Source organism: Microcaecilia unicolor, chromosome 9 (genome assembly GCF_901765095.1).
Source record: "Microcaecilia unicolor chromosome 9, aMicUni1.1, whole genome shotgun sequence".
NCBI classification, from domain to species: domain Eukaryota; kingdom Metazoa; phylum Chordata; class Amphibia; order Gymnophiona; family Siphonopidae; genus Microcaecilia; species Microcaecilia unicolor.
The window spans coordinates 141,817,972-141,843,816 of record NC_044039.1 but is presented as its reverse complement, the minus strand read 5'-3'; the positions used below and the strand labels follow the sequence as shown (position 1 = coordinate 141,843,816).

The following is a 25,845-nucleotide window of genomic DNA, read 5'->3' as shown; positions in this document are numbered from 1 at the left end:
TCTTCTATATATTCAGTGGGACCTCAGTTAACACATATAAAAATGATTTCGCTCCCACTCAATTATCCTTGTATCCATATAATTCAAATGTCCATATAGCAAATAAATTTATCCCAGTGACCTCAGCTGTGCGTGTTGTCAACTTTACTGTATGACAATCATTTCAGCACAACACTCATTGGTTCACATTTATTAATGCATTTTTCATTTTATTCTTATTCGTTTTTTAGTTAGCTTATTTTAATTAATATATCAAATACTCATCTTAAAAGATGTATCGGACCCAGGGGTTGATGTTACTGCCCGACATGCATGTTTCGCCCTTAACTGGGCTTTTTCAAGGACTGCCCCCTACAAAAAAAATGTATATACAGATTAACTTCAACGATAAAGTGGCCAGGATATATCTCTAACTACCCCTGCCACCTCACCATTATATATCTGTTATCATGCTCACCCTCTGCCGTTTAGCGCCAGCTCTGCTTTCAAATTACTTCCTTGCAAAGATGGCGATGGCGTACTTCTACCCTGTTTTATATTCTACTGGATATGACGTCACCCCTCTTCCTCTTAGCCCCACTAGGATAGAACTGCACAGAACTTACTCAAGTCTAGAGAAGGGACGCCCACTCCAATTCCGCATTAAGACCTAAAGGCATTACTGATTGTAAAATAAAGATATACCATTGTTCTTTATAATTTAATATCTTATTTATAGAACCTCCCTCCGCTGGAGCAGGTAGAGGGAAGGGCATGGATGGGTAGAGGGGGGCAGGGGAGAGAAGAGAATTGCTGGGTATGGATGGATAGAGAGGGGCAGGGGAGAGAGGAGAGTTTCAGGACATGGATGGAGGGGAGGGCAAGAGAAATTCTGGACATGCATGGAGGGGAGGGAAGGGAGAGTAAAGAAATGCTGGACATGGAGGGACGATAGAGGAAGGAGATTAGATGAGGGAAAAGGAAGTGAGGAGAGAAACTGCACATGGATGGAGAAAATAGGCAGAAGCTGGATCCACTGTACAGTCAAGTCTGCGGAGGACCAGAAATGAAGAAGAAAGGAGGAAAGAAAAGAAATAAATGGAAAGGAAGCCATGGGAACGGAGTCAAGGGAACAGATAGAGAGCAGCAGAATCAGATACTGGGCCAGCATGATCAGAGAAACAAAGTCACCAGACAACAAAGGTAGAAAAATATAATTTTATTTTCATTGTAGTGTTTGGAATATGTCCACTTTGAGAATCAGGTGCTGAACGTTAAAAGTTTGTATTTATTTACTTATTTATGGCATTTTATCCCATATTAAACATGAATTAGATTGGAACCTGGGATTATTTAATTTTTTTTACCTGGAGAGAGTAATGCATTGCCCCCCCCCAGCTCTGCAAATTTTTTTTTTTTGGGGGGGGGGGGGCGCAGAGCTGGATGGGGGGGGCGCAGAGGTGGATAGGGGGGGCGCAGAGGTGGACGGGGGGGGGGGGGGGGGCGCCGAGGTGGACGGGGAGGGGGGGGAGCGCCGAGGTGGACCGGGTAGAGAGCCTGTTAAAAATTTACCAGCACACCACTGCTCTCGCCTCAAATCTCCGCCAGTCAGGTTAGGGGACTTATATGAAGTCAACTTTGTTGACCTTACGCCATCCTGAAGAAAGCTTCAGCATGGTGGCTGAAACATCTGTTTCACTTACTTAGACACTGCACAGCTTGGACAGCCATGATGATCATAACAAGTCCAAGTCTAGGTTGATTTCCAGAGCCTAGTCATCTGGTACTGCAATAATTCTGGCCTCTACCTGAGAAGATGACAGACCTGTCATTGGCTGGTAAGACAACACTATTCACTAAATGGGAGTAAACTGAGGGAAACTAGTAGCCCTCAGGTGCCCTGCCAAGTGTGTTGTGCTATGCTTGAAGTGAAACAATACCTTATTGTAATTTGACATTTTTTTTTCACAAAGGCAGCTTTCCAAGTAACAGGAAGGAATTTGGAAGAAAACATATTTTTGAGTCTAGTTCATGGACCCCTAATTAAGAACCCCTGGCATAAATTAACACAAAAAATTACACCCAAATGAGCAGATAAATGTAAGCACATAGTTTCTCTTTGTTACTTTGTAAAGTGGAAGTACACATGTATTTGTTTGAAAATCTGGCACAATCCACAGTGAGGAGTATGCACATACGCTTGCACAGTTATAAAATCCATCACCAAAGGTAAAACTTAGGTTGTATGTATACTGAATACTGGAGGGAGTCCTGATCTGTGGCTCCTGGTAAGATTGTCTCTGCAGTGGTTGGGCTCGTTGAAAGAAAGGAGAAATTATAGTTTTGAATGAGGACTTATGGCATCAGAGCCTGAGGGTGGTGGTGGTTCTCTGACTGAAGTGGTATCCCAAAAGAGGAGGAGAAAACTGGTAAACTAGAAAACAGACTGTTATCAAATTGATAAAAGGGCCTCATCAGATGCAGCTTTTTGATGCAGAGGTCTCCAGATGTAGTTGGACTTCTGAACTGGTATAGTCTGGGGCAAGGCACATCAGAATAGTTACCTATCTGAAAATGTCTTTCTGGTAGTCTCAAATAAGACCGGACCAATCTGCATTGTTTGATTTTTGATTATGATATGATAACTTGGTAAATCAATGATTGGTTGCTATTGTAGAAATACATTTAAATATCTGGATTGTTACACAAGATGGTTGCATTGTTGCTGATGTTTCTCAGGAGGTGTGTGTGGTGGTGGTGGTGGTGGGGTGGTAGGGAGATGGCCCTGTTTGCAGCTTTTCTAGTCGGATGTTAACAGAAGTTGCCAGGTAAGTAACACTGTCTTTCAGACTTCTAGGATTAGATTCATATATATGTATAACTTTTTTTTTTTTCTTTTTTTTAAACCAGTTGTCAAACCTCTCAATTTGAATTCTCTCTCTCTCTCTTTAGGAAGCTCTTGACATTCACACCACGGATAAAATTATGAATGAAGAGCCTCTGAGTTTACAAATTCATCAAGTAGCTGCTGAAGAAACAGGTATGTGAGCTATATTAACGTGTAAATAAGAGAAGAAAGTATGCCACAACAGTGGCGTACCAAGGGGGGTGGGGTGGTGGTGGGGGCGGGTCCGCCCCGGGTGCACGTCGCTGGGGGGGAGGGGGGGGTGCTGCGAGCCGGTCAGCTTTGTTCGTTTCCATGCTCCCTCTGTCCCGGAACAGGAAGTAACCTGTTCCGGGGCAGAGGGAGCATGGAAATGAACGAAGCTGACCGGCGTGCGGCACCCCCCTAGTGGTGTGTCATTCGCCGGGGGGGGGGGGGGGGGGGGGCGCATCAGCGATCTGCCCCGGATGTCACCCCCCCCTCCCCCCCCAGGAAACACCACTGTGCCACAACTCACGTAGTGGTCAGCATAGCATCAGTTAGCCTTAAGACAGTGGCTTTCACCTTTTCTTGTTTTAATAATGTGGGGAGAGTTATATAAAGTCATTTTTTTGTGCATGTGACTCCTTTCAAAACACCAACCAATGTCAGTTTGGGCAGAACACGCTTGGTGTCAGATGACAAAATTGCCCTCAGTGTTCATGTGCATGACATTTATGGTGAATAGAAAAAAATCTTAGATATTCTTGTAGTTCTTTTCCAGTCATGTTTGTTTTATTTATTAAAACCTTTCTTTTATTGTTATTTAAAGAGAAGCAAAACATATAGTCGTAGAGAAAAGCAGAACAGTACAAATAAAACCTCAAGCTTCCCTCTCCCCCACCCCCCGACCCAAAGACACAGTGAGGTCAATAGGGAGGCTTCCTGGAGAATCTAGGAAAACCATGTTACAAATTGTGCAGGTCTGTGTAGAAGAAGTAACCAGCCGTGGGCATTGAGGTCCATACATGACTGAAGTCTCCAAGTGGCATAACGGTCCTATTGTCTGTGAAAACAAAGGATCTGGCCAGTTTTCAGAGCCGTTAAGTTTGGACATTTGATATATAAAGTCCTTCTTATGGGTAACTGTCACCATTGGGGGAGGCAAAGGACTCTTGGATTCTTTCATAGTAGGACTGCATTTCGATTAAATTATTTAATCATGATTAATTGTGCGATTAAAAATAAAGGAAGCAGGGAAAACTTACAGTAATATTGTATTTGTTAATAACCATAAGAAGAAGAACAGCCCAAAAATGCATTCATCGTAAGTGAACTGCATATCCTGCCTTTTAAGAACAGCAAAATATATTCAGCATATACATTAAACACCCTATACATTATTGTAGTGTTTTAACCAGCTGCTGAGGCACACAAGTCTTTCAACATTGCCGTTTAAAAAAAAAAAAAAATCATCAGTTGTGTGTCCTGATAAGGAAAACAAGTGTTCACAAGGGACAATTGTAGCTAAATATTTCATTGCCAGTCTAGCAGTGACCAGATGTGACGCTTCATGTCTTTTCCACCACTGAAGTAGGCATAACTCTTGGTCTATCTGAGGTTTGGCAATGTAAAGGTCAACAGCCTTGTTAAAAGATGTTGGTTCCAGTAATGGATCATCCTTGGAATCTGATGAATACTCAGCGTAGAAGCAAGCCACCTTTTATGGTGGTTCTGTACATGGCGTTTCAGTGTTTGTGTCTGTTTTATCATGCGACTCTAGACTCTGCATGACTCTAGACGTGACTTTTGACCATACGCTTGAGAAGTTTGAAGCGGGGGGTCCATCACAGTTGCGATTTTATTTATTTATTTGTCACTTCATTTCTCTGAGGCCAAGCATTCTTATGTATTCTGTCACAGATGGGTGACGCTGACCCGTGTCGCCTGGTCCAGAATTTACAAAATTATAAATAAACTTTGTGGAGCGTGAGACATGCTCCACCGCATGGGTGGGTGCCTTCCCCCTGCCACGTGAACACGTTCTCAGTTCTTTGTGTTCTGTGGTGTGGAGAAGGGGTTTTTCTTTTTTAACCTCCTCAAATCGCTCGGTCCTGAAGACCTTTTTAGGTGCCTTTCGTTTATTTTTCTCCCTTATTGTGTTCCTGTTGTGGAACCTCCTTTCTTTGGTTTCCCTTAAGTTTTTCTTTTTTTTTTTTTCCCCAGTTTAAAGTTTCCTTTATTTTTTAGTCGTCATCAGGCCGCTTTTAAGCCTTGATTTCAGCCAGGAACTTTCCCTTCCTTTCTTGTCATGCCTTGCTCCTTTTCTGACACCATCACTTCATTTAATTTAGCCGAAGAAGTTTTTCCTTCCATGTCCACGAAGGATCTCAGTGGCTTTAAGCACTCTATACTGTGCAATTGGACAGTCTGTGGGAAGGACACCCATTCTTGGTGTTTACAGTGTCTTGGAACCGACCATAGCCCCACTAACTGTGTTCTACTACTATTTAGCATTTCTATAGCGCTACAAGGCGTATGCAGCGCTGCACAAACATAGAAGAAAGACAGGCCCTTCTCAAAGTGCTTACAATCTAATAGACAAAAAATAAAGTAAGCAAATCAAGTCAATTAATGTGTATGGGAAGGAAGAGAGGAGGGTAGGTGGAGGCGAGTGGTTACAAGTGGATACGAGTCAAAAGCAATGTTAAAGAGGTGGGCTTTGTCTAGATTTAAAGGCGGCTAAGGATGGGGCAAGACGTAGGGGCTCAGGAAGTTTATTCCAGGCGTAGGGTGCAGCGAGACAGAAGGTGCGAAGTCTGGAGTTGGCAGTAGTGGAGAAGGGAACAGATAAGAAGAATTTATCCATGGAGCGGAGTGCATGGGAAGGGGTATAGGGAAGGACGAGTGTGGAGAGATACTGGGGAGCAGCAGAGTGAGTACATTTATAGGTTAGTAGAAGAAGTTTGAACAGGATGCGAAAACGGATAGGGAGCCAGTGAAGGGTCTTGAGGAGAGGGGTAGTATGAGTAAAGCGACCCTGGCGGAAGACGAGACGGGCAGCAGAGTTTTGAACCGACTAGAGAGGGGAGAGGTGACTAAGTGGGAGGCCAGCAATAAGCAGATTGCAGTAGTCTAAATGAGAGGTGACAAGGGTGTGGATGAGGGTTTTGGTAGAGTGCTCAGAAAGAAAGGGGCGGATTTTACGGATGTTGTAAAGAAAAAAACGACAGGTCTTGGCAATCTGCTGGATATGAGCAGAGAAGGAGAGAGAAGAGTCAAAGATGACCCCAAGGTTTTGAGCTGAGGAGACAGGGAGAATGAGAGAGCCATCAACAGAAATAGAAAACGGGGGGAGCGGGGAGATGGGTTTTGGGGGGGACTCGGTTTTGGTCATATTTAATTTCAGGTGGCGTTGAGACATCCAGACAGCAATGTCAGATAAGCACGCTGAAACTTTGGTTTGGATGCAAGGTGAGATATCAGCCAAGGTTGGGGTTTTGTACGCCTTATAGGGCGAGTCATCAAAGGTGCAAGAGTGTCTAAGGCAGAGGATAGAGTATTGTTGTAAGAAGAAACAGCCTCGCACTCTGGACTCGTTTGGGAGGAAGGCCTACCAATCTTCCATGCTCGTGACCCGCATCCAGTCTTACCAGCTCTACACGAGCATCCACATGCGGAATAATGTGAAGCAACTGGCGGACCTGGTTGACAAGCTCCCCCCGGAGCAGTCCAGGCCTTTTCAGGAGGTGGTCAGGCAGCTGAAGGCGTGCAGAAAGTTCCTTGTCCAGGGGTATATATGACACCTGTGATGTGGCATCTCGTGCTGCGGCCCAAGGGATAGTGATGCGCAGGCTCTCATGGCTGCGTGCCTCTGACCTGGACAACCGCACCCAGCAGAGACTGGCCTCTGGTATCCTGCTGGAGGCAGTAATGTGATGTGAATGTGTGGACAGATGACCACGTCGCAGCCTTGCAAATCTATTCAATAGTGGCTGACTTCAAGTGAGCCACCGACGCTGCCATGGCTCTGACACTATGAGCCGTGACATGACCCTCGAGCCAGCCCAGCCTGGGCGTAAGTGAAGGAAATGCAATCTGCTAGCCAATTGGAGATGGTGCGGTTTCCCGACAGCGACCCCTTTCCTATTGGGTCGAAAGAAACAAATAATTGGGCGGACTGTCTGTGGGGCTGTGTCGCTCCAAGTAGAAGGCCAATACTCTTTTGCAGTCTAATGTGTGCAACTGACATTCAGCAGGGCGGGTATGCGGTCTGGGAAAGAATGTTGCAAGACAATTGACTGGTTAAGATGAAACTCGACACCACCTTTGGCAGGAACTTAGGGTGAGTACGGAGCACTACTCTGTTATGATGAAATTTAGTATACGGAGCATGAGCTACCAGGGCTTGAAGCTCACTGACCCTACGAGCTGAAGTAACTGCCACCAAGAAAATGACCTTCCAGGTCAAGTACTTCAGATGGCAGGTATTCAGTGGCTCAAAAGGAGGTTTCATCAGCTTTAAGTGACAACTGCACAGTGTGAACAAAGCATGGCATGTGTTCAAAAGGCAGCAGATCAACTGCAGCAGTCACATTCTGCGCATTGTTAGTACTGATAATTGTATCTTTGTCATAGATTCCCCATTCCCTTGCAACTCGACTGAAGTGTTCTACACAAACTGGAATAAAGTGGCATTCTACCACACAGCAGATGGTTAGTAGAAAAGACTGCAGAGTCCAAATATGATCCAGCATGTGACCCGTGACTCCTAGGTAGCTGCCATTGGCTACTGCTGTCCAGTAATCTGCTGTAAGTGCAACATGGGTCGTTTCATCCACAAGTGCTTGAACCTTTCTTTTTTCCACATCAAACATATCTGATGCGTACATCAATCTTTGGCCTGCTCCAGAAGGCTTTGACATCCTGTTACAGCCCTCAGAACTTCCTGGAGGCCATAATCGGAAACAGTGCTAACGGGGGCGACCATCCTTGGTTATCCACTACTACTACTACTACTTAACATTTCTAGAGCGCTACTAGGGTTACACAGCGCTGTACAAATTAACAAAGAAGGACGGTCCCTGCTCAAAGGAGCTTACAATCTAAAGGACGAAATGTCAAGTTGGGGCAGTCTAGATTTTCTGAGTAGAGGTGGTGTGGTTAGATGCTGAAGGTGACATTGAAGAGGTGGGCTTTGAGCAATGATTTGAAGATGGGAAGGGAGGGGGCCCTGGCGTTTCCACCTGTTGATAGCATTCGTAACGTTTTCATTTTTAATTGGATCTATTTGCTTTGTCTGACTTTTTTCTTATAACTGGAGTAAAATAGGCTGATGATGTTCACTAGAAGTTGAAGCCTTCGATTTTTGTTGGGATGGAGAAAATACATATTTAGTGCAGAGATGATAGGATAGAGATGATGTGCTGCAATGATACTTGAATTCACCATTACAAAACTTACAAATTACTGTTTTTTGAAGGTAAATTGATCATTCCTTCTCATCAAGCAGATGAAGCCATTACATATGGGTTGTGTCCATCAACCTGCAGGGGGAGATAGAGAGCACTCAACTTTTCACAGTGCCTCATGGCCAGCCAGTTCCACTGCCTCTTCAGTATTCTCTATCTCCCCAAGCAGGGTGGCTGCAGCTTCTTCGAGCTCCATCAAAAATTGCCTGGGGGTGGCTCCTGGCTTGCCAGTTGTTAGCCGGGGTGTTAGACTCTATAGCAGCTTCACTTTGAAGGCACATAGGTTAGCCCTTTCCCTGCCTTACCCATGCCCCTGTGGATGTGGACATATTAGCTTGCTTTTCCCTGTCCTTTCCCACTCAGTGGATGCAGGCACATTGGTTCGCCTTTCCCTGCCTTTCCCACTCATCTGAGCCTCCGGAGTTCTTATTACCTCTGCTTTCCTCACAGCGTTAAAAAAAAAAAAAATGGAACAGAGGTTTTCCTTTGATTCTTCTATGGGACCGGAGCTGTAATGCTCGGTCCGGTGAGGTAAGAGTGTTTTCTAAACTCCTCTGGGGTGGGCCCGCGATCGGGGCGTTGTTGGCGCGAAACTGCCATTTTGAATTCTCACGCCGTTTTCGGCGATGGCTGCAGAGAATGTAAAGTGCTGTTCCCAGTGTGGCAAGTGCAAATCAGCAGCGGGGCTCTGTAAATCATGCTGTACAGGTGTTAGAGCCGGACCGAGCATGGCGAGCGATGATTCTTCCCGCTCAGAGCCTGCAGCGGACGCCATTTTGAATTCTCCGCATGGTGTGGCCTCCATAGAGACGGAGAGCCCTGATCCCTGGGGGGGGGGGGGGGGACCTCAAATTGAGGCTATTTAGGGAGCGGCTAGCCCCGGACGGGATCTGGGTGCCCAGGGCGAGTTTTTCTCCCCTGATTTTGTTATTTTTGCATAAAGCATACATGCTGAAAAGAGCTTTCTCCGAGGACAAGCAGGCTGCTTGTTCTCACGACTGGGTAGACGTCCACGGCAGCCCCCTCCAACCGGAAGAAAACTTTGCGGGAGGTCCCGCACGCAGGGCACGCCCACCGTGCATGCGTGGCCGTCTTCCCGCCCGTGCGCGACCGTTACCGCTGTTTTTTTTCCCTTTCCGCGCTGGAGAGAGACGTGTTCACATCTCTCTCTTAGTCAGCCCCGGAAACCGGATTGCGGCCTAGCCCGCGTTTTTTCTTTGTTCGTGTACGCGTTCGCGCTATTTTTTACTTTAAAAAAAAAACAAAAAAATTTTCCTCGTCGTTCCTAGTCGCGAGGGTGCGGGCCTTGTGGCCGCGTGGTCATTTCTTTATTTTTCGGGTGTGCTTTTCACTGCCACCATCGACGATTTTGACTTCGCCGACGCGATTTTTCCGTCGATGTCCTCGAAGGTCCCGAGCGGATTCAAGAAGTGTGGTCGGTGCGGCCTGCAGATCTCGCAGACAGATACTCACGCTTGGTGCCTCCAGTGCCTCGGCCCGGAGCGTAATTCCAAGACGTGTACCTTGTGTCTCGGCTTAAGGAAGCGGACGCAGGTGGCGAGGCAAGTTCTGCGCGACCGTCTTTTTGGAACTTGCGCCGGCCCTTTAACGTCGACCTTGACGGCATCGGTGTCGACGGCCGGATCTTCGGTGCCGGTACCTATGTCGACGGCGCCGACTATGGCATCGACCCCAGGAGCACAGGTACCTTTGGCCCGCTGGCCTGCCGGCGATGGCAGTCTGCCCCGGCCACTCCCGCTGCTCAGGTCGGATCCGATACCTCGAGGCCGGGGGGGGGGGGGGCTCCACCTCCTCCTCGTCTCTTCCGCGGAGCGCCGATGACGGACATCACAAGAAAGCCAAGAAGCACCGCCATCAGTCGCCCAAGGTGCACGGGACTGGCAGCTCCGGGACATTGAGGGACGACTCGACACCCAGGAAGCGGCAGTGCCGGGAGGAGCGTTCCCCCTCGGTCGAAGAGGTGTCGCTGCGTGGGTCCGCGGGTATCTCTGTACCGTCTCCTGGACCCGAGAAGCTTCCGGCACCCACACTGGCCCCCCTGCCTTTTCCGACAGCGGGCCTTGACGAGTGCCTCTGAGCCATCCTTCCCGGGATCCTGGAAGGGCTGATACTGCAGGCTGTACCGGCACCGGGGGTGCTTGCGCCCCCGGTGCCGTTGATAGAGGCGCTGGTGGGCTCTGTCCCAATGCTGAGGCCTCCAACGCCGCTTGCGGCACCGGTGTCGACCGCCACTCAGGTGGAGTCCCCGTCGATGGAGGGAGCTTCGTCCCCGCCAGCTCGGGAGTCCACCGCTTGACGCCGTCATCGAGGACGTGGTTCCTCGCAGTCGAGACTGGCCCGGTTGAGGTCTGAGCTGAGAGAGCTCATGTCCGACACTGAGGAGGAGGCCTCGTGGGGAGAGGAGGAGGACCCCAGATATTTCTCCTCAGAGGAGTCTGTGAGCCTTCCCTCCGACCCCACTCCTTCACCGGAGAGGAAGCTCTCGCCTCCTGAGAGCCTCTCCTTTGCCTCTTTTGTCAGGGATATGTGTATCAGCATTCCCTTCCCAGTGGTTACTGTTGATGAGCCGAGGGCGGAGATGCTCGAAGTCCTCGACTATCCATCACCACGTAGAGAGTCTTCCACGGTGCCGTTGCACAATGTCCTTAAGGAGACACTGCTTCGGAACTGATTGAAGCCACTATCTAATCCCACCACCCCCAAGAAAGCGGAGTCCCAATACAGAATCCACTCAGACCCAGAGTTGATGCGGCCTCAATTGCCTCATGACTCGGCGGTCGTGGACTCTGCTCTCAAGAGAGCACGGAGTTCGAGGGATACTGCCTCGGCACCCCCTAGGCGGGTATCTCGCACTCTGGACTCGTTTGGGAGGAAGGCCTACCAATCTTCCATGCTCGTGACCCGCATCCAATCATACCAGCTCTACACGAGCATCCACATGCGGAATAATGTGCGGCAACTGGCGGACCTGGTCGACGAGCTCCCTCCGGAGCAGTCCAGACCTTTTCAGGAGGTGGTCAGGCAGCTGAAGGCGTGCAGAAAGTTCCTGTCCAGGGGTATCTATGACACCTGTGATGTGGCATCTCGAGCTGCGGCCCAAGGTATAGTGATGCGCAGACTCTCCTGGCTGCGTGCCTCTGACCTGGACAACCGCACCCAGCAGCGGCTGGCGGATGTCCCTTACCGAGGGGATAACATTTTCGACGAGAAGGTCGAGCAGTTGGTGGACCAACTACACCAGCGGGAAACCGCTCTTGACAAGCTCTCCCACCGGGCGCCTACAGCATCCACCTCAGCAGGTGGACGTTGTTCCTGGGCCTGGCAGGCTGCCCCCTACGCCTACAGCAAGCGTAGGTACACCCAACCGGCCTGAAGGGCTCCTCCAGGCACAGGGACACTCCCAGCGCGCTCGTTCCTGTCAACAACGTGCGCCTGAGCAGTCCCCTGCGCCTCCACAGCAAAAGCAGGGGACGGGCTTTTGACTGGATTCATGGGAACATAGCCACCATCAAAGTATCCGTGCCGGACGGCCTGCCGGTCAGGGGGAGGTTGAAAGTTTTTCACCAAAGGTGGCCTCTTATAACCTCCGACCAGTGGGTTTTCCAAATAGTGCGGTGCGGATACACCCTGAATTTGGTCTCCACTCCACCAAATTGCCCACCGGGAGCCCAATCCTTCAGCTCCCATCACAAGCAGGTACTTGCAGAGGAACTCTCCGCCCTTCTCAGCGCCAATGTGGTCGAGCCCGTGCCACCCGGGCAGGAAGGGCAGGGATTCTATTCCAGGTACTTCCTTGTGGAAAAGAAAACAGGGGGGATGCGTCCCATCCTAGACCTGAGAGGCCTGAACAGGTATCTGGTGCGAGAAAAGTTCAGGATGCTTTCCCTGGGCACCCTTCTCCCCATGATTCAGAAAGACGTTTGGCTTTCTTCCCTGGATTTAAAGGATGCTTATATTCACATCCCGATACTGCCAGCCCACAGACAGTATTTCCGTTTCCGACTGGGGACACGTCACTTTCAGTATTGTGTGCTGCCCTTTGGGCTTGCCTCTGCATCACGGGTGTTCACGAAGTGTCTCGTGGTGGTTGCGGCGTACCTACGCTAGCTGGGGGTGCACGTGTTCCCGTATCTCGATGATTGGCTGGTGAAGAGCACCTCAGAGGCAGGAGCTCTTCGGTCCATGCAGTGTACTATTCACCTTCTGGAGCTGTTGGGGTTTGTGATAAATTACCCGAAGTCCCATCTCCAGCCAGTTCAATCTCTGGAATTCATAGGAGCTCTGCTGAATTCGCAGACTGCTCAGGCCTATCTTCCCGAGGCAAGGGCTCAGAATCTCCTGTCCCTCGCTTCCCAGACCAGAGCGTGTCAGCAGATCACAGCTCGGCAGATGTTGAGACTCCTGGGCCATATGGCCTCTATGGTCCACGTGACTCCCATGGCTCGTCTTCACATGAGATCTGCTCAATGGACCCTAGCTTCCCAGTGGTGCCAAGCCACCGGGAATCTAGAAGATGTCCTCCGCCTGTCCATCAGTTGCCGCGCTTCGCTGCACTGGTGGACAAATCGGACCAATTTGACCCTGGGACGTCCATTCCAAATTCCGCAGCCCACGAATGTGCTCACGACGGATGCATCTCGCCTGGGGTGGGGAGCTCATGTCGATGGGCTCCACACCCAGGGGATGTGGTCCTCCCAGGAACAGGATCTTCAGATCAACCTCCTGGAGCGCCGAGTGGTCTGGAACGCACTGAAGGCCTTCAGGGATCAGCTGTCCTACCAAATCATCCAAATTCGGACAGACAATCAGGTTGCAATGTATTACATCAACAAGCAGGGGGGGGGGCACTGGATCTCGCCCTCTGTGTCAGGAAGCCGTCAGGATGTGGCGTTGGGCCTGCCAGTTTGGCATGCTTCTCCCAGCCACATATGTGGCAGGTGTAAACAACAGTCTGGCCAACAGGCTGAGCAGAGTTATGCAACAGCACGAGTAGTCGCTCCATTCCAGAGTGGTACGCAAGATCTTCCGAGAGTGGGGCACCCCCTCAGTGGACCTTTTCGCCTCTCAGACCAATCAGAAGCTGCCTCTGTTCTGTTCCAGACTACAGGCACACGGCAGACTGGCGTCGGATGCCTTTCTCCTCCATTGGGGGAACGGCCTCTTGTATGCTTATCCTCCCATACCTTTGGTGGGGAAGACCTTACTGAAGCTCAAGCAAGACCGCGGCACCATGATTCTGTTCGCACCTTTTTGGCCCTGTCAGATCTGGTTCCCTCTTCTTCTGGAGTTGTCCTCCGAAGAACCGTGGAGATTGGAGTGTTTTCCGACTCTCATTTCGCAGAACGAAGGAGCGCTTCTGCACCCCAACCTTCAGTCTCTGGCTCTCACGGCCTGGATGTTGAGGGCGAAGATTTTGTTTTGTTGGGTCTGTCTGAGGGAGTCTCCCTTGTTTTGCTTGCTTCTCGAAAGGATTCCACTAAAAAGAGTTACTTTTTCAAGTGGAGGAGGTTTGTCGTTTGGTGTGAGAGCAAGGCCCTAGAACCTCGTTCTTGCCCTGCACAGAACCTGCTTGAATACCTTCTGCACTTATCAGAGTCAGGTCTCTACACCAAATCAGTAAGGAATCACCTTAGTGCAATTAGTGCTTACCATTATCGTGTAGAGGGTAAAGCCATCTCTGGAGAGCCTTTAGTCGTTCGATTCATGAGAGGCTTGCTTTTGTCAAAGCCCCCCGTCAAGCCTCCTGCAGTGTCATGGGATCTCAACGTCGTCCTCACCCAGCTGATGAAACCTCCTTTTGAGCCACTGAATTCATGCTACCTGAAGTACTTGACCTGGAAGGTCATTTTCTTGGTGGCAGTTACTTCAGCTCGTAGAGTCAGTGAGCTTCAAGCCCTGGTAGCTCATGCTCCTTATACTAAATTTCATCATAACAGAGTAGTACTCCGCACTCACCTTAAGTTCCTGCCAAAGGTGGTGTCGGAGTTCCATCTTAACCAGTCAATTGTCTTGCCAACATTCTTTCCCAGACCGCATACCCGCCTGCTGAACGTCAGTTGCACACATTGGACTGCAAAAGAGCATTGGCCTTCTACTTGGAGCGGACGCAGCCCCACCGACAGTCAGCCCAATTGTTTATTTCTTTCGACCCCAATAGCAAGGGGGTCGCTGTCGGGAAACGCACCATCTCCAATTGGCTAGCAGATTGCATTTCCTTCACTTACGCCCAGGCTGGGCTGACTCTTGAGGGTCATATCACGGCTCATAGTGTTAGAGCCATGGCAGCGTCAGTGGCCCACTTGAAGTCGGCCACTATTGAATAGATTTGCAAGGCTGCGACGTGGTCATCGGTCCACACATTCACATCACATTACTGCCTCCAGCAGGATACCCGACGCGACAGTCGGTTTGGGTAGTCGGTGCTGCAGAATCTGTTGGGGTTTGAATCCAACTCCACCCTCCAGGACCCGATTTGTTCTGTTCAGGCTGCACTCTCAGTTAGTTGTTCTTCATATGTTCTGTTATGCCCTCGCCGTTGCGAGGTTCAATTGACCTGGGTTTTTGTTTTGAGTGAGCCTGAGAGCTAGGGATACCCCAGTCGTGAGAACAAGCAGCTTGCTTGTCCTCGGAGATAGCGAATGATACATACCTGTAGCAGGTGTTCTCCGAGGACAGCAGGCTGATTATTCTCACCTACCCTCCCGCCTCCCCTTTGGAGTTGCGTTTTTTTCTCATTCCTTTGCTTGTCATTCAACTTAGCGGGAACGGTCGCGCACGGGGTGGGAGACGGCCGCGCATGCGCGGTGGGCGTGGACCTGCTTGCGGGACCTCCCGCAAAGTTTTCTTCCGGTTGGAGGGGGCTGCCGTTGACGTCAACCCAGTCGTGAGAACAATCAGCCTGCTGTCCTCGGAGAACACCTGCTACAGGTATGTATCATTCGCTCTCCCTCAAGGGTCGTCTGAGGCCCCTTCTTTTGTCCCCCCCAGTGGATTCTGGCCTGGGACTGCCTGCTGATGCTATTTCCCTGATAATTGGCATAAAGAAAAGCGTAGAAGGGCTAATTCCCCTTCAGATTGTGGTGCACCTCCTTTTCCCCCCCCTCGTGGTCTGGCTGTGAGGATTCGGAGAGTTCTGGCAGGCCTTCGTGGTCTGAGGAGCCAGAGTCAGGTGCAGAATTACCACAGGATCTGGATGATCCCTCCGCGGTGAGGATTTTCCACCATGATGAGCTGCCAGCGCTTATTTCAGATGCCCTACAGGTCCTTTCTGTTGAGTAGCCTGACAGTGGCACAGCCTCCTCTGTGAATCCTAGGATGGCTAGTACCAAAAAGCCTTCTCGAGCCTTTCCTTTGCATGACTCCATCCAAGAGCTTATTTCGGCTCAATGGGCTGACCCCGAGGGACCTTTGAAAGTTTCCAGGGCTATGGGGCAATTATACCCTCTGCGTGAGGAGCATTTGGCTCGCTTTGCAATGCCTAAAGTTGATGCCCTAGTCACTGCGGTGACAGAGAACTACCCTCCCTGTGGAAGGAGGAGTTGCCCTGAAGGATATACAAGACCGTAGGCTGGAAGCAGCACTTAAACGGTCCTTTGAAATTGCAGGTCTTACTGTTCGGGCATCTGCATGCAGTTGTTATGCTGCTAGAGCCTGCCTGGCGTGGTTGCAACAGGCAGTGGAATAGCCCGGAGATGGAGCGGAGCCCTTCTCGGATGTGGCTCCGCGTCTGGAGTCGGCTTTGTCCTTTTTAGCTGATGCCCTTTATGATATTGTCAGAGCTTCGGCCAAACAAATGGCAGTACAGTGGCGGCTCGCCGTCTTATTTGGCTACGACATTGGGCGGCGGACATGGCCTCTAAGCAAAGGTTGGTGAAGTTGCCCTTTCAAGGCCTTCTCCTATTTGGTGAGGAGTTGGAAAAAAAATTGTTAAAGGCCTGGGAGATCCTAAACCCCAGCGCTTGCCCGAAGATAGGCCGAGGCCTTCCTCCAAGGGCCAGGCGGTCCACTCCTCTTATAGACCTCGCTTCCGTGAAGCTAGAAGGTACCGCCCGGGACGTTCTGCTGGGTTCACTTCTCGTGCCCGTTTTTCAGTAGAGGAACTCCTTTCACTTGGACAAGCGTTCAGCAGCCACCGGCTCTAGGCCTGGAGTTCAGGGGCGACCCTCTCAATGATGGTGCGCCGGCCCCCTCCTCGCTTCCTGTCATCGGAGGACGAATTTTCCCTCTTTGCCGAGGAGTGGGCCAATATTTCCTCAGATCAGTGGGTTCTGGACCTGATCAGAGATGGCTACAGAATAGAATTCAACGCCCCAGTAAGAGTCGTTTTTGTGGAGTCCCGATGCGGTTCTCCCGCAAAACGGGCGGCGGTAGAGGAGACTTTGCAAGGTCTGATTCAGTTAGGGGCTGTGTCCCCGGTACCTCCCGCCGAACATGGCTGCGGCCGATACTCCGTCTACTTTGTGGTGCCGCGAAAAGGTGGGTCTTTTCTCCCTATTCTGGACTTAAAAGAATTAAACAAGTCCCTGAGAGTGCGGCATTTCCACATGGAAACCCTGCGCTCAGTCATTGCTGCGGTACAGCCAGGAGAGTTTCTCACGTCTCTAGACCTGAAAGAAGCTTACTTGCATATTCCAATTTGGCCCCCGCACCAGAAGTTTCTGAGGTTTGCGGTGTTGGGAAAACATTTCCAGTTCCGGGCCTTGCCTTTTGGCCTTGCCACAGCTCCCCAAACCTTTTCATTGGTAATGGTGGTAGTAGCTGCTTTGCTCAGGCAAGAAGGTATTTAGTGAAGGGAAGTCTTGCCTCACCAATCTAATGCATTTTTTTGAGGGGGTAAGCAAACATGTGGACAATGGGGAGCCGGTTGATATTGTATATCTGGATTTTCAGAAGGCGTTTGACAAAGTGCCGCACGAAAGACTCCTGAAGAAATTGCAGAGTCATGGAATCGGAGGTAGGGTATTATTATGGATTAAGAACTGGTTGAAAGATAGGAAGCAGAGAGTAGGATTGTGTGGCCAGTATTCTCAGTGGAGGAGGGTAGTTAGTGGGGTCCCGCAGGGGTCTGTGCTGGGTCCGTTGCTTTTTAATGTATTTATAATGACCTAGAGATGGGAATAACTAGTGAGGTAATTAAATTCGCCGATGACACAAATTATTCAGGGTCGTCAAGTCGCAGGAGGAATGTGAACGATTACAGGAGGACCTTGCGAGACTGGGAGAATGGGCGTGCAAGTGGCAGATGAAGTTCAATGTTGACAAGTGCAAAGTGATGCATGTGGGTAAGAGGAACCCGAATTATAGCTACGTCTTGCAAGGTTCCACGTTAGGAGTTACGGATCAAGAAAGGGATCTGGGTGTCGTCGTCGATGATACGCTGAAACCTTCTGCTCAGTGTGCTGCTGCGGCTAGGAAAGCGAATAGAATGTTGGGTGTTATTAGGAAGGGTATGGAGTCCAGGTGTGCGGATGTTATAATGCCGTTGTATCGCTCCATGGTGTGACCGCACCTGGAGTATTGTGTTCAGTACTGGTCTCCGTATCTCAAAAAAGATATAGTAGAATTGGAAAAGGTACAGCGAAGGGCGACGAAAATGATAGTGGGGATGGGACGACTTTCCTATGAAGAGAGGCTGAGAAGGCTAGGGCTTTTCAGCTTGGAGAAGAGACGGCTGAGGGGAGATATGATAGAAGTGTATAAAATAATGAGTGGAATGGATCGGGTGGATGTGAAGCGACTGTTCACGCTATCCAAAAATACTAGGACTAGAGGGCATGAGTTGAAGCTACAGTGTGGTAAATTTAAAACGAATCGGAGAAAATTTTTCTTCACCCAACGTGTAATTAGACTCTGGAATTCGTTGCCGGAGAACGTGGTACGGGCGGTTAGCTTGACGGAGTTTAAAAAGGGGTTAGATAGATTCCTAAAGGACAAGTCCATAGACCGCTATTAAATGGACTTGGAAAAATTCCGCATTTTTAGGTATAACTTGTCTGGAATGTTTTTACGTTTGGGGAGCGTGCCAGGTGCCCTTGACCTGGATTGGCCACTGTCGGTGACAGGATGCTGGGCTAGATGGACCTTTGGTCTTTCCCAGTATGGCACTACTTATGTACTTATGTACTTATCAGGGTTCACCCGTAGCTAGACGACTGGCTCATCAGAGCAGACTCTGTAACAGAGAGCTATCAAGCTACAGCCAGAGTGGTCTCAGTACTTTAGTCTCTAGGCTGGGTCGTCAATATGGCAAAAAGTCACCTGACCCCCTCGCAATCTCTAGAATATTTGGAGGCCAGGTTCGACACAGACTCGGGCTATGTATACCTACCCGAGCTAAGGCGGTGCAAGCTTCAGAATCAGGTCCGTCTGCTCCTGAGGATGCCCCGCCCGCGAGCTTGGGACATTGTCCAGCTGCTGGGATCGATGACAGCCACATTGGAAGTAGTGCCCTGGGCGAGAGTGCACCTGAGACCTCTACAGTATTCCCTACTTGAAAGATGGTCTCCAGTTTCTCAGGATTATCAATGCAGACTTTCTTGGCTCCCTGCGGCCCAACTCAGCATGGAGTGGTGGCTCTCAGATAGCATGCTGCGGCGAGGAATGCCGCTGGCGCTCCCCGATTGGTGCCTAGTGGTGACAGATGCCAGCCTGAAAGGCTGGGGCGCACATTGCAAGGGGAAGTATGCCCAGGGTCTATGGACACCCGAGGAGTCGGAGTGGTCCATCAACCGTCTAGAGTTAAAAGCGGTGTTTCAGGCGCTTCTGGCCTTTCAAGTGACCCTGGAAGGATTGGCTGTCAGAGTGATGTCAGACAACACGACAGCAGTGGCCTACATAAATCGACAAGGCGGCACTCAGTGCAGAGCACTGGCCGCACAGGCCGAACAGATTTGCCACTGGGCCGAGCTGCATCTTCAGTTTCTGTCAGCAGCTCACATTACAGGTCAGAGCAACGTGCAAGCCGATTATCTAAGCAGGCATCAGATCGATCCAGCAGAATGGGAACTAGCAGATGAAGTATTCCTGCAGATATATGCCAAATGGGGCAAGCCCGTGATGGATCTTATGGCGACAAGTTCAAATGCTAAAGTCCCGTGCTTCTTCAGCAGACGGAGAGATCCTCGCTCGGCAGGGTTGGATGCCTTGACTCAGCCCTGGCCTCCGGGCCTACTATATGTGTTCCCTCCGTTGCCCTTGATAGGGCGCGTGCTCCTGCGGATTCGGCTGCACCCAGGAGAAGTGGTCCTCATCGCCCCAGATTGGCCCAGGAGGCCTTGGTATGCGGACTTCCGACAGATGCTAGTGGAGGCTCCCCTTCCTTTACCTCTGGTACCGAACCTGTTGTCACAGGGCCCGGTAGCCATGGAGGATGCCTGCCGCTTTGGTCTTATGGCATGGCGATTGAGAGGGCGTAATTGAGGGACAAAGGCTATTCAAACACAGTCATTTCCACTCTCCTGCAGGCCCGCAAGCGTTCCACTTCCGTGGCTTATGCCAGGATTTGGCGCCAGTTTGAGTCTTGGTGTGCTTCAAAAGCGATCACACCCATTCGGGCTCCCGTCTCGCCGATTCTGGACTTTTTGCAGGATGGTGTACAAATAGGCTTGGCCTATAATTCCCTGCGGATGCAAGTGGCAGCGTTGGCCTCCCGTTGTGGTAAGGTTGAAGGCGTGTCTTTAGCTGCTCCTCCAGATGTGGCACGGTTTCTTAGTGGGATGCTTCGGCTCCGGCCTTCCGTGCGGGCACCCTGTCCTGCTTGGAACCTGGGGCTAGTTTTGAAGGCCCTGCAGGCTTCTCCTTTTGAGCCGCTTCGGCGAGCATCGGAGAAAGATTTGACACTAAAGGCCGTTTTTCTTGTGGCCATTACTTCGGCGAGACGGATGTCAGAGCTCCAGGCGCTGTCCTGTTGAGACCCATTTCTACAATTCTCAGAGTCCGGGGTCACGGTTCGGACCGTGCCCTCCTTCATGCCTAAGGTGGCTTCAGCATTTCACCTAAACCAGCCTGTTTTCTTGCCCTCCTTTGATAAGGAGGAGTTTCCAGAATCTTTTGGGCAGTTGCACCTGTTGGATGTGCGCAGGACTCTGCTGCAGTATCTGCGAGTTACTATCTCTTTCAGGATCTATGATCATCTGTTTGTTTTGCTATCAGGTCCTTGCAGAGGGTCTCCAGCGTCTAAAGCCACTATTGCCCGCTGGCTCAAAGAAACTATCTTTTCAGCTTATCTGCTTGCCGGCCGGTCTCCGCCTATAGCCTTTAAGGCGCATTACCAGAGCGATTTCTTCCTCTTGGGCTGAAACTGGAGCACTCTCTCGTCGAGATATGCAGTGCAGCAACATGGGCTTCTAAGCTCTCTTTTGCCCGACATTACAGGCTGGATGTGGCTGCTAGGAGGGATGCACGTTTTGGAGCACAAGTGCTAGCGCGTGGTGTGACCTCTTCCCACCCTATATAGGGATTGCTTTGTTACATCCCATACGTAATGGCTTCATCTGCTTGATGACAAGGAAGGGAAAATTAGGTTCTTACCTTGGTAATTTTCTTTCCTTTAGTCATAGCAGATGAAGCCATGAGCCCTCCCTGTATGATGGTATGTATGCTGTGAATCTGTTTTCAGGTTCTGTTCTTGTTTCCTGAAGTTCCTTCCTTGGGAGAAAGTTGGAAAACAGTCTTCAGGATTCATGTTCACTTATAGGAGGATGAGTCCATTCCCTCCAGTTTATGTTTTGGAGGATGAGTTTATTCCCTCCAGGAGGTTGCGTGTATCCCCTCCAGTTATACAATAAGGAGGGCGAGTTTATTCCCTTCAGGAGGATGTGTTCATTCCCTCCTTTTGAGTTCATGCCCTTGTTAAGGGGCTATCGTTCGCTGTGAGGAAAGTTCATGTTATTCCCATTGCGGTTTGCCATACCTCTTTGGAAGCTTCAAATACTGAAGAGGCAGTGGAGCTGGCTGGCCATGAGGCACTGTGAAAAGTTGAGTGCTCTCTATCTCCCCCTGCTGGTTGATGGACACAACCCATACGTAATGGCTTCATCTGCTATGACTAAAGGAAAGAAAATTACCAAGGTAAGAACCTAATTTTCCCTTAAACAGCGTCTTCATTTCCGCTTCCATTGGACTAGACAAAACAATTCAAAAAATGTGGCAAGAGTCAACTATCATTTCAGTTGTGTTTCGCACCCCCAGCATACAGCTTTACTGTATGCAATAGTGTGCACAAATTAAATACCAGATTTGATGTTCCAAATTGTAAATAAAAAGGGGAAGTTTCCAAGCCCATGATGCTCATAGTTTTTTTTTAAAAGTTAAGATCCCTCCCCACTTCCTCTCTACTTTCCCCACCCTACAGACGATAGGGGCAGCCTTGAGGTACTCCGGTAGTAGAAGAGGGGAATTTTGCCTCTCTGGGGAAGGAGAGTGGGAGGAGGATCACTGTATGTGTGTGTGTTGGGGGGGGGGGGGGGGGGAAGAGATGCAGTCTCACAGCCTGTGTGACTGTATCTATCCCCCCTCCCCACACACTGTATACTACCTGTCTGCCCTGTTGATCAGAAGCAAACAAAGGTGCTAGAGGCCAATAGCACCTGTGTTTGCGCCCCGCCCGATGATCAGGGCCGTGTGAGCGCGTGTAATAATGCCCTGGTGGTCCAGTGGGACCGCAGTCTATCCGCCCCCTCCCCCCGGCAGCTTATTTTGTGGTTGTGGGAGGATGGAGGGACTAGCACTCCCTCCCTTCTCTTCGGGCTCCTTCCCAAAATGTTGGGGTCTTGCCCTACCTGGTGCATCCTGGGATGCGTTGGGCGGGGTTTATAGCTTCTCCCCAATCCCCTGAACAAAAATGCCCTGGTGGTCTAGTGGGACCGCTAGCTTCCTCCCCCCTTCCAAACAAAAACGCCCTGGTGGTCCAGTGGGACCGCTAGCTTCCTCCCCCCTTCCAAACAAAAACGCCCTGGTGGTCCAGTGGGACCGCTGTCTTATCTGCCCCTTCCTTCCCCCGGCAGCCTACGTTGTGGTAGTAGGAGAATGGAGGGACTAGCACTGCCTCCCTCTTCGGGTGGCATCCCACTCTGCCAGGTGCATCCTGGGATGCCCCGGGCGGGGCTTAACCTAAGTGGGAAGGGGGGAAGCTAGCGGTCCCACTGGACCACCAGGGTTTTTGTGTTTTGGGGATGGAGGGCCTGGAGATCTTATGTTGGGGGGGGGGGGGCTTAGGTTTGATAAGTCCGGGAGAAAATCCCAGACCTCTCAAACTTCTGCTGTTTGACAGCTCAGACCTGTCAAACAACTTCTGTGGGAGGATTGTGCCTTTGGCGCATGCCCAGTCCCAGTCCTCCTGCAGAAGTACCCCTATGATCAGAGCTAATAGCGCACATAAATTTGCATGCTATTAGCTTTGATCATAGGGCCGTTATAGCCCCACGCTGTTTGAAACAGTGCGAGACTTCTGATCATTGGCCCATGAGAGTCACAGAGCATGACAGTCAGGCAACACACAGTGTATGGTGAGAGGGAGGGGAGGACAGAAGGGAAAAGAGAGAGTCTCACTTGTAGCCTGTGTGCATCCCCTCACCCCCCCACCCCAAAGTACACTGTGCTGACTGCCCTGTGAGTCACAGAGCATGGCAGGCAGGCAAGCAGCACACAGTGTGTGATAGGGGAGAAGGACAGGAGAGAGAGATGCAGTAACATTCACACCCTGTGTAACTGTTCTGTTCTCCCCCCCCCCCCCACCCACACACAGTGTGCTGCCCTCGCTCACAGGGCAGGCAGACAGGAAGCACAGTGGAGGGGGGGAGGAGCCCCCTGAAGGAGATGCTGAACCCCTGCGGGGGTTGGAGGGAGGCCAAAGGAGATAACTTACCTCAGGAGGGAAGGGTGGAAGAGAGAAAGCGCTGACCTCGGGGGTGGGGGTGGGGGGGCAGGAGAGAGCGCGTTGGATTTGGGGGGGGGGGGAGGTGCGGGCAAGAGAGCACTGTGGGTCATTAAGAATACTGGCCAATTTGATCACATCACACCCTTACTGAAAATTGCTAATTGGCTTCCTGTCTCTTACAGAATCTTATACAAACTGCTTCTTTTGGTATTTAAGACCCTTTCTTCAAGAGAACCCATACCTTTTCTGTCATTTTAATTCAATGTACACCCTCCTGTTACCTTAGTTCGCTTGGTAAAAATCAATTGCCTATTTCTAGGTATAAAGAAATTGTTCATGAGCACCCTAGGGCATCCATTTTCTTTGTATAAGGGTCAGCTTTATGGAATTCCTTACCCCCTTCGTTGAGATTAGACATCCTTTCCCCAATTCAAAATTGATCTCAAGGCTTTTCAATTATGTTGATTGCTAACTTCCTCTTACAGTTCCAGAGGACCATTGAGGGGCCCTCTCAGGAAGACCTTGAACCCTACCTATTGTTCACTCCTTCCTCTTTTTTCCTATGATCATTGGAGTTCTGCACTCGTTCCTGTGCTCTCTGTTATCACGTTCCTCTTTCCTTTAACTGGCATTAGATTGTAAGCCGCCTAGATGGCTTGTCTGTATGGCAGGATAAAAAGTATTAATAAAATTTTTAAAACTTGAGAGAGCACTGGACCTTAGAGGGAGGGGCGAGAGAGAGAGCTGGACAGCGGGGAGGGGAGGGGAGCATTGATACCAGCTCGGGCAGTTCGGACAGCAGGCACCAGGCAGTTTGCTTGGGTGAGTAGGCAGCAGGCAGCTAGCTTGGGCATACACATGGCAGTGGGAGCACAGCTGATATCCTACAGCAGCATCAGTATTCCTCATTGACTCCCTGGAGAAAGAGCCAATCAGGAGGCTGCTCGGCTGGCCAATCATGATGAAATGCGGGCTGAGACAAGGAGACATGGGCTGAGGGAAGGAGAAGCAGTGGTGGATTCGGGCAGAGGAAAAAGCTGGTAAGAACTGAAAGGGATCAGATTTATCAACCATGATTTATTTTTTAAAATCACAATAAATAAATGAATGCGTTACCAATTTCTAATGCTCTGTTCCTTGCCAAGCCTTTTGAGTGAGTTGTTTTTCTTCATCCTCGTCAGTTAATTTAGGAGAATGTTTTAGACCCATATAAGTCGAGGTTAGAGTTGGCCAGTCTGCAAAGGAAAAATGCATGTGCTGATTCCATAGCAGCTTCAAAATATGTGTACTCAATGTGCTTTCCTTTTTTTTTTTTTTTTTCTTTTTTTGCACCTGTGGGCCAACAAGGAGGACACTAGCACACATTTCAAAATCATATGTACATGTTCTGCTTTATTCCCTCACCCAAGAATTAAAATCTGTCCACAGAAATGTGTCTCTACCTGAAAAATGGGTGATAAGAAAATCCACTTGTAGATCTCTGTTAGATAATGTATTGTGAACTGGGAATCAGGTAAATGCTGAGTTAAGTCTATCATATGACCATCTTTTTTTTTTTTATTTTCAAGGCTTCCAGATTTAGGGATACATGGATCAATATTGGACTGGTTTACCTCCTTTCTCTGGTTTGTGATTCTGGGAGATCATTTTCAATTCAATGCCATGTTTTTTGGCCTTGCCACTGCACCTCGCAGATTTTTAAAAGTTATAGTGGTGGTGGTGGCGGCGGCGGCAGCATTTTTTCGCCGGCAAGGGATCCAGGTATGTCCTTATTTGGACGGTTGGCTAATTGCGGGCTCCTCCTCATCAAGAGAGCCTTTGCAGTACACAGATAGTCCTGTCTCTTCTTTCTGTGTTGTTTTGGGTTGAGTTGTGAATTACAGCAAGAGTCATCTCACCCTCACCCAGACCCTGGAGTTTCTGGGAGTGTGCAGGCGGGGAAGGCTTTCCTGCTTCCGCTTCGGCAGCTCAAACTCAAATAGCAAATTCTCAGGTTTCTCTCTTCCCTTCCCATGGGCGTGGGGTTGTGTTCAGGTTCTTGGTTATATGGCAGCAACTTTGAATGTTCTACTTTGGGTGAAGTTCCACGTGCGGCCCCTTCAGTCTTCCCTGTTGAACTGGTAGTCTCCGGTCTTAGGGACTTAAGACCAGCTGGTACGATGGACGTCTCAAGCCAGATGGAGTCTGGCTTGGTTGCTTCTCCCTGTGCACACTTAGGCGGGATTGCCCTTACAGACTCCCAGTTGGTGTGCTCTCTCACCTCTGATGCCAGCTTCTTCAGATGGGGAGCCCATTAGTTCTCTGCACAGGGCTGCTGGTTGAGAGTGGAGGCTTCCTGGTCCATCAACAGATTGGAACTTCAAGCTGTCTGGCAAGCTCTACTAGCCTTTGCGCCTCTTCTTCGTGGGAGGCTGGTGTGCTTGCTATTGGACAATGTCGCAGCTATGTCTTACCTCAACAGACAAGGAGGAACAAAGAGTGTATCTCTAGCCCAGGAGGCACGTCATCTTTTTCCATAGGCTGAATTCAACTTTTTGATGATTTCAGCATATCACATAGCGGGTTCACTGAATTTGCAAGTGAATTTCCTCGGCAGAGTGTCTCTGGGTCTGGGGGAATGGCAACTGTCAAAGACT

General features: G+C 50.0%; 1 protein-coding gene across 1 annotated transcript in view; it reads left to right on the top strand.

The window, feature by feature from the left end:
• The window catches only part of MGA (MAX dimerization protein MGA), an 801,076-nt gene that overhangs the window by 208,157 nt on the left and 567,074 nt on the right, over window positions 1–25,845 (top strand). Inside the window, 1 exon segment of the mRNA XM_030215215.1 lies at window positions 2,932–3,019. Within this exon segment, the coding sequence (XP_030071075.1) occupies window positions 2,932–3,019 (88 nt within the window).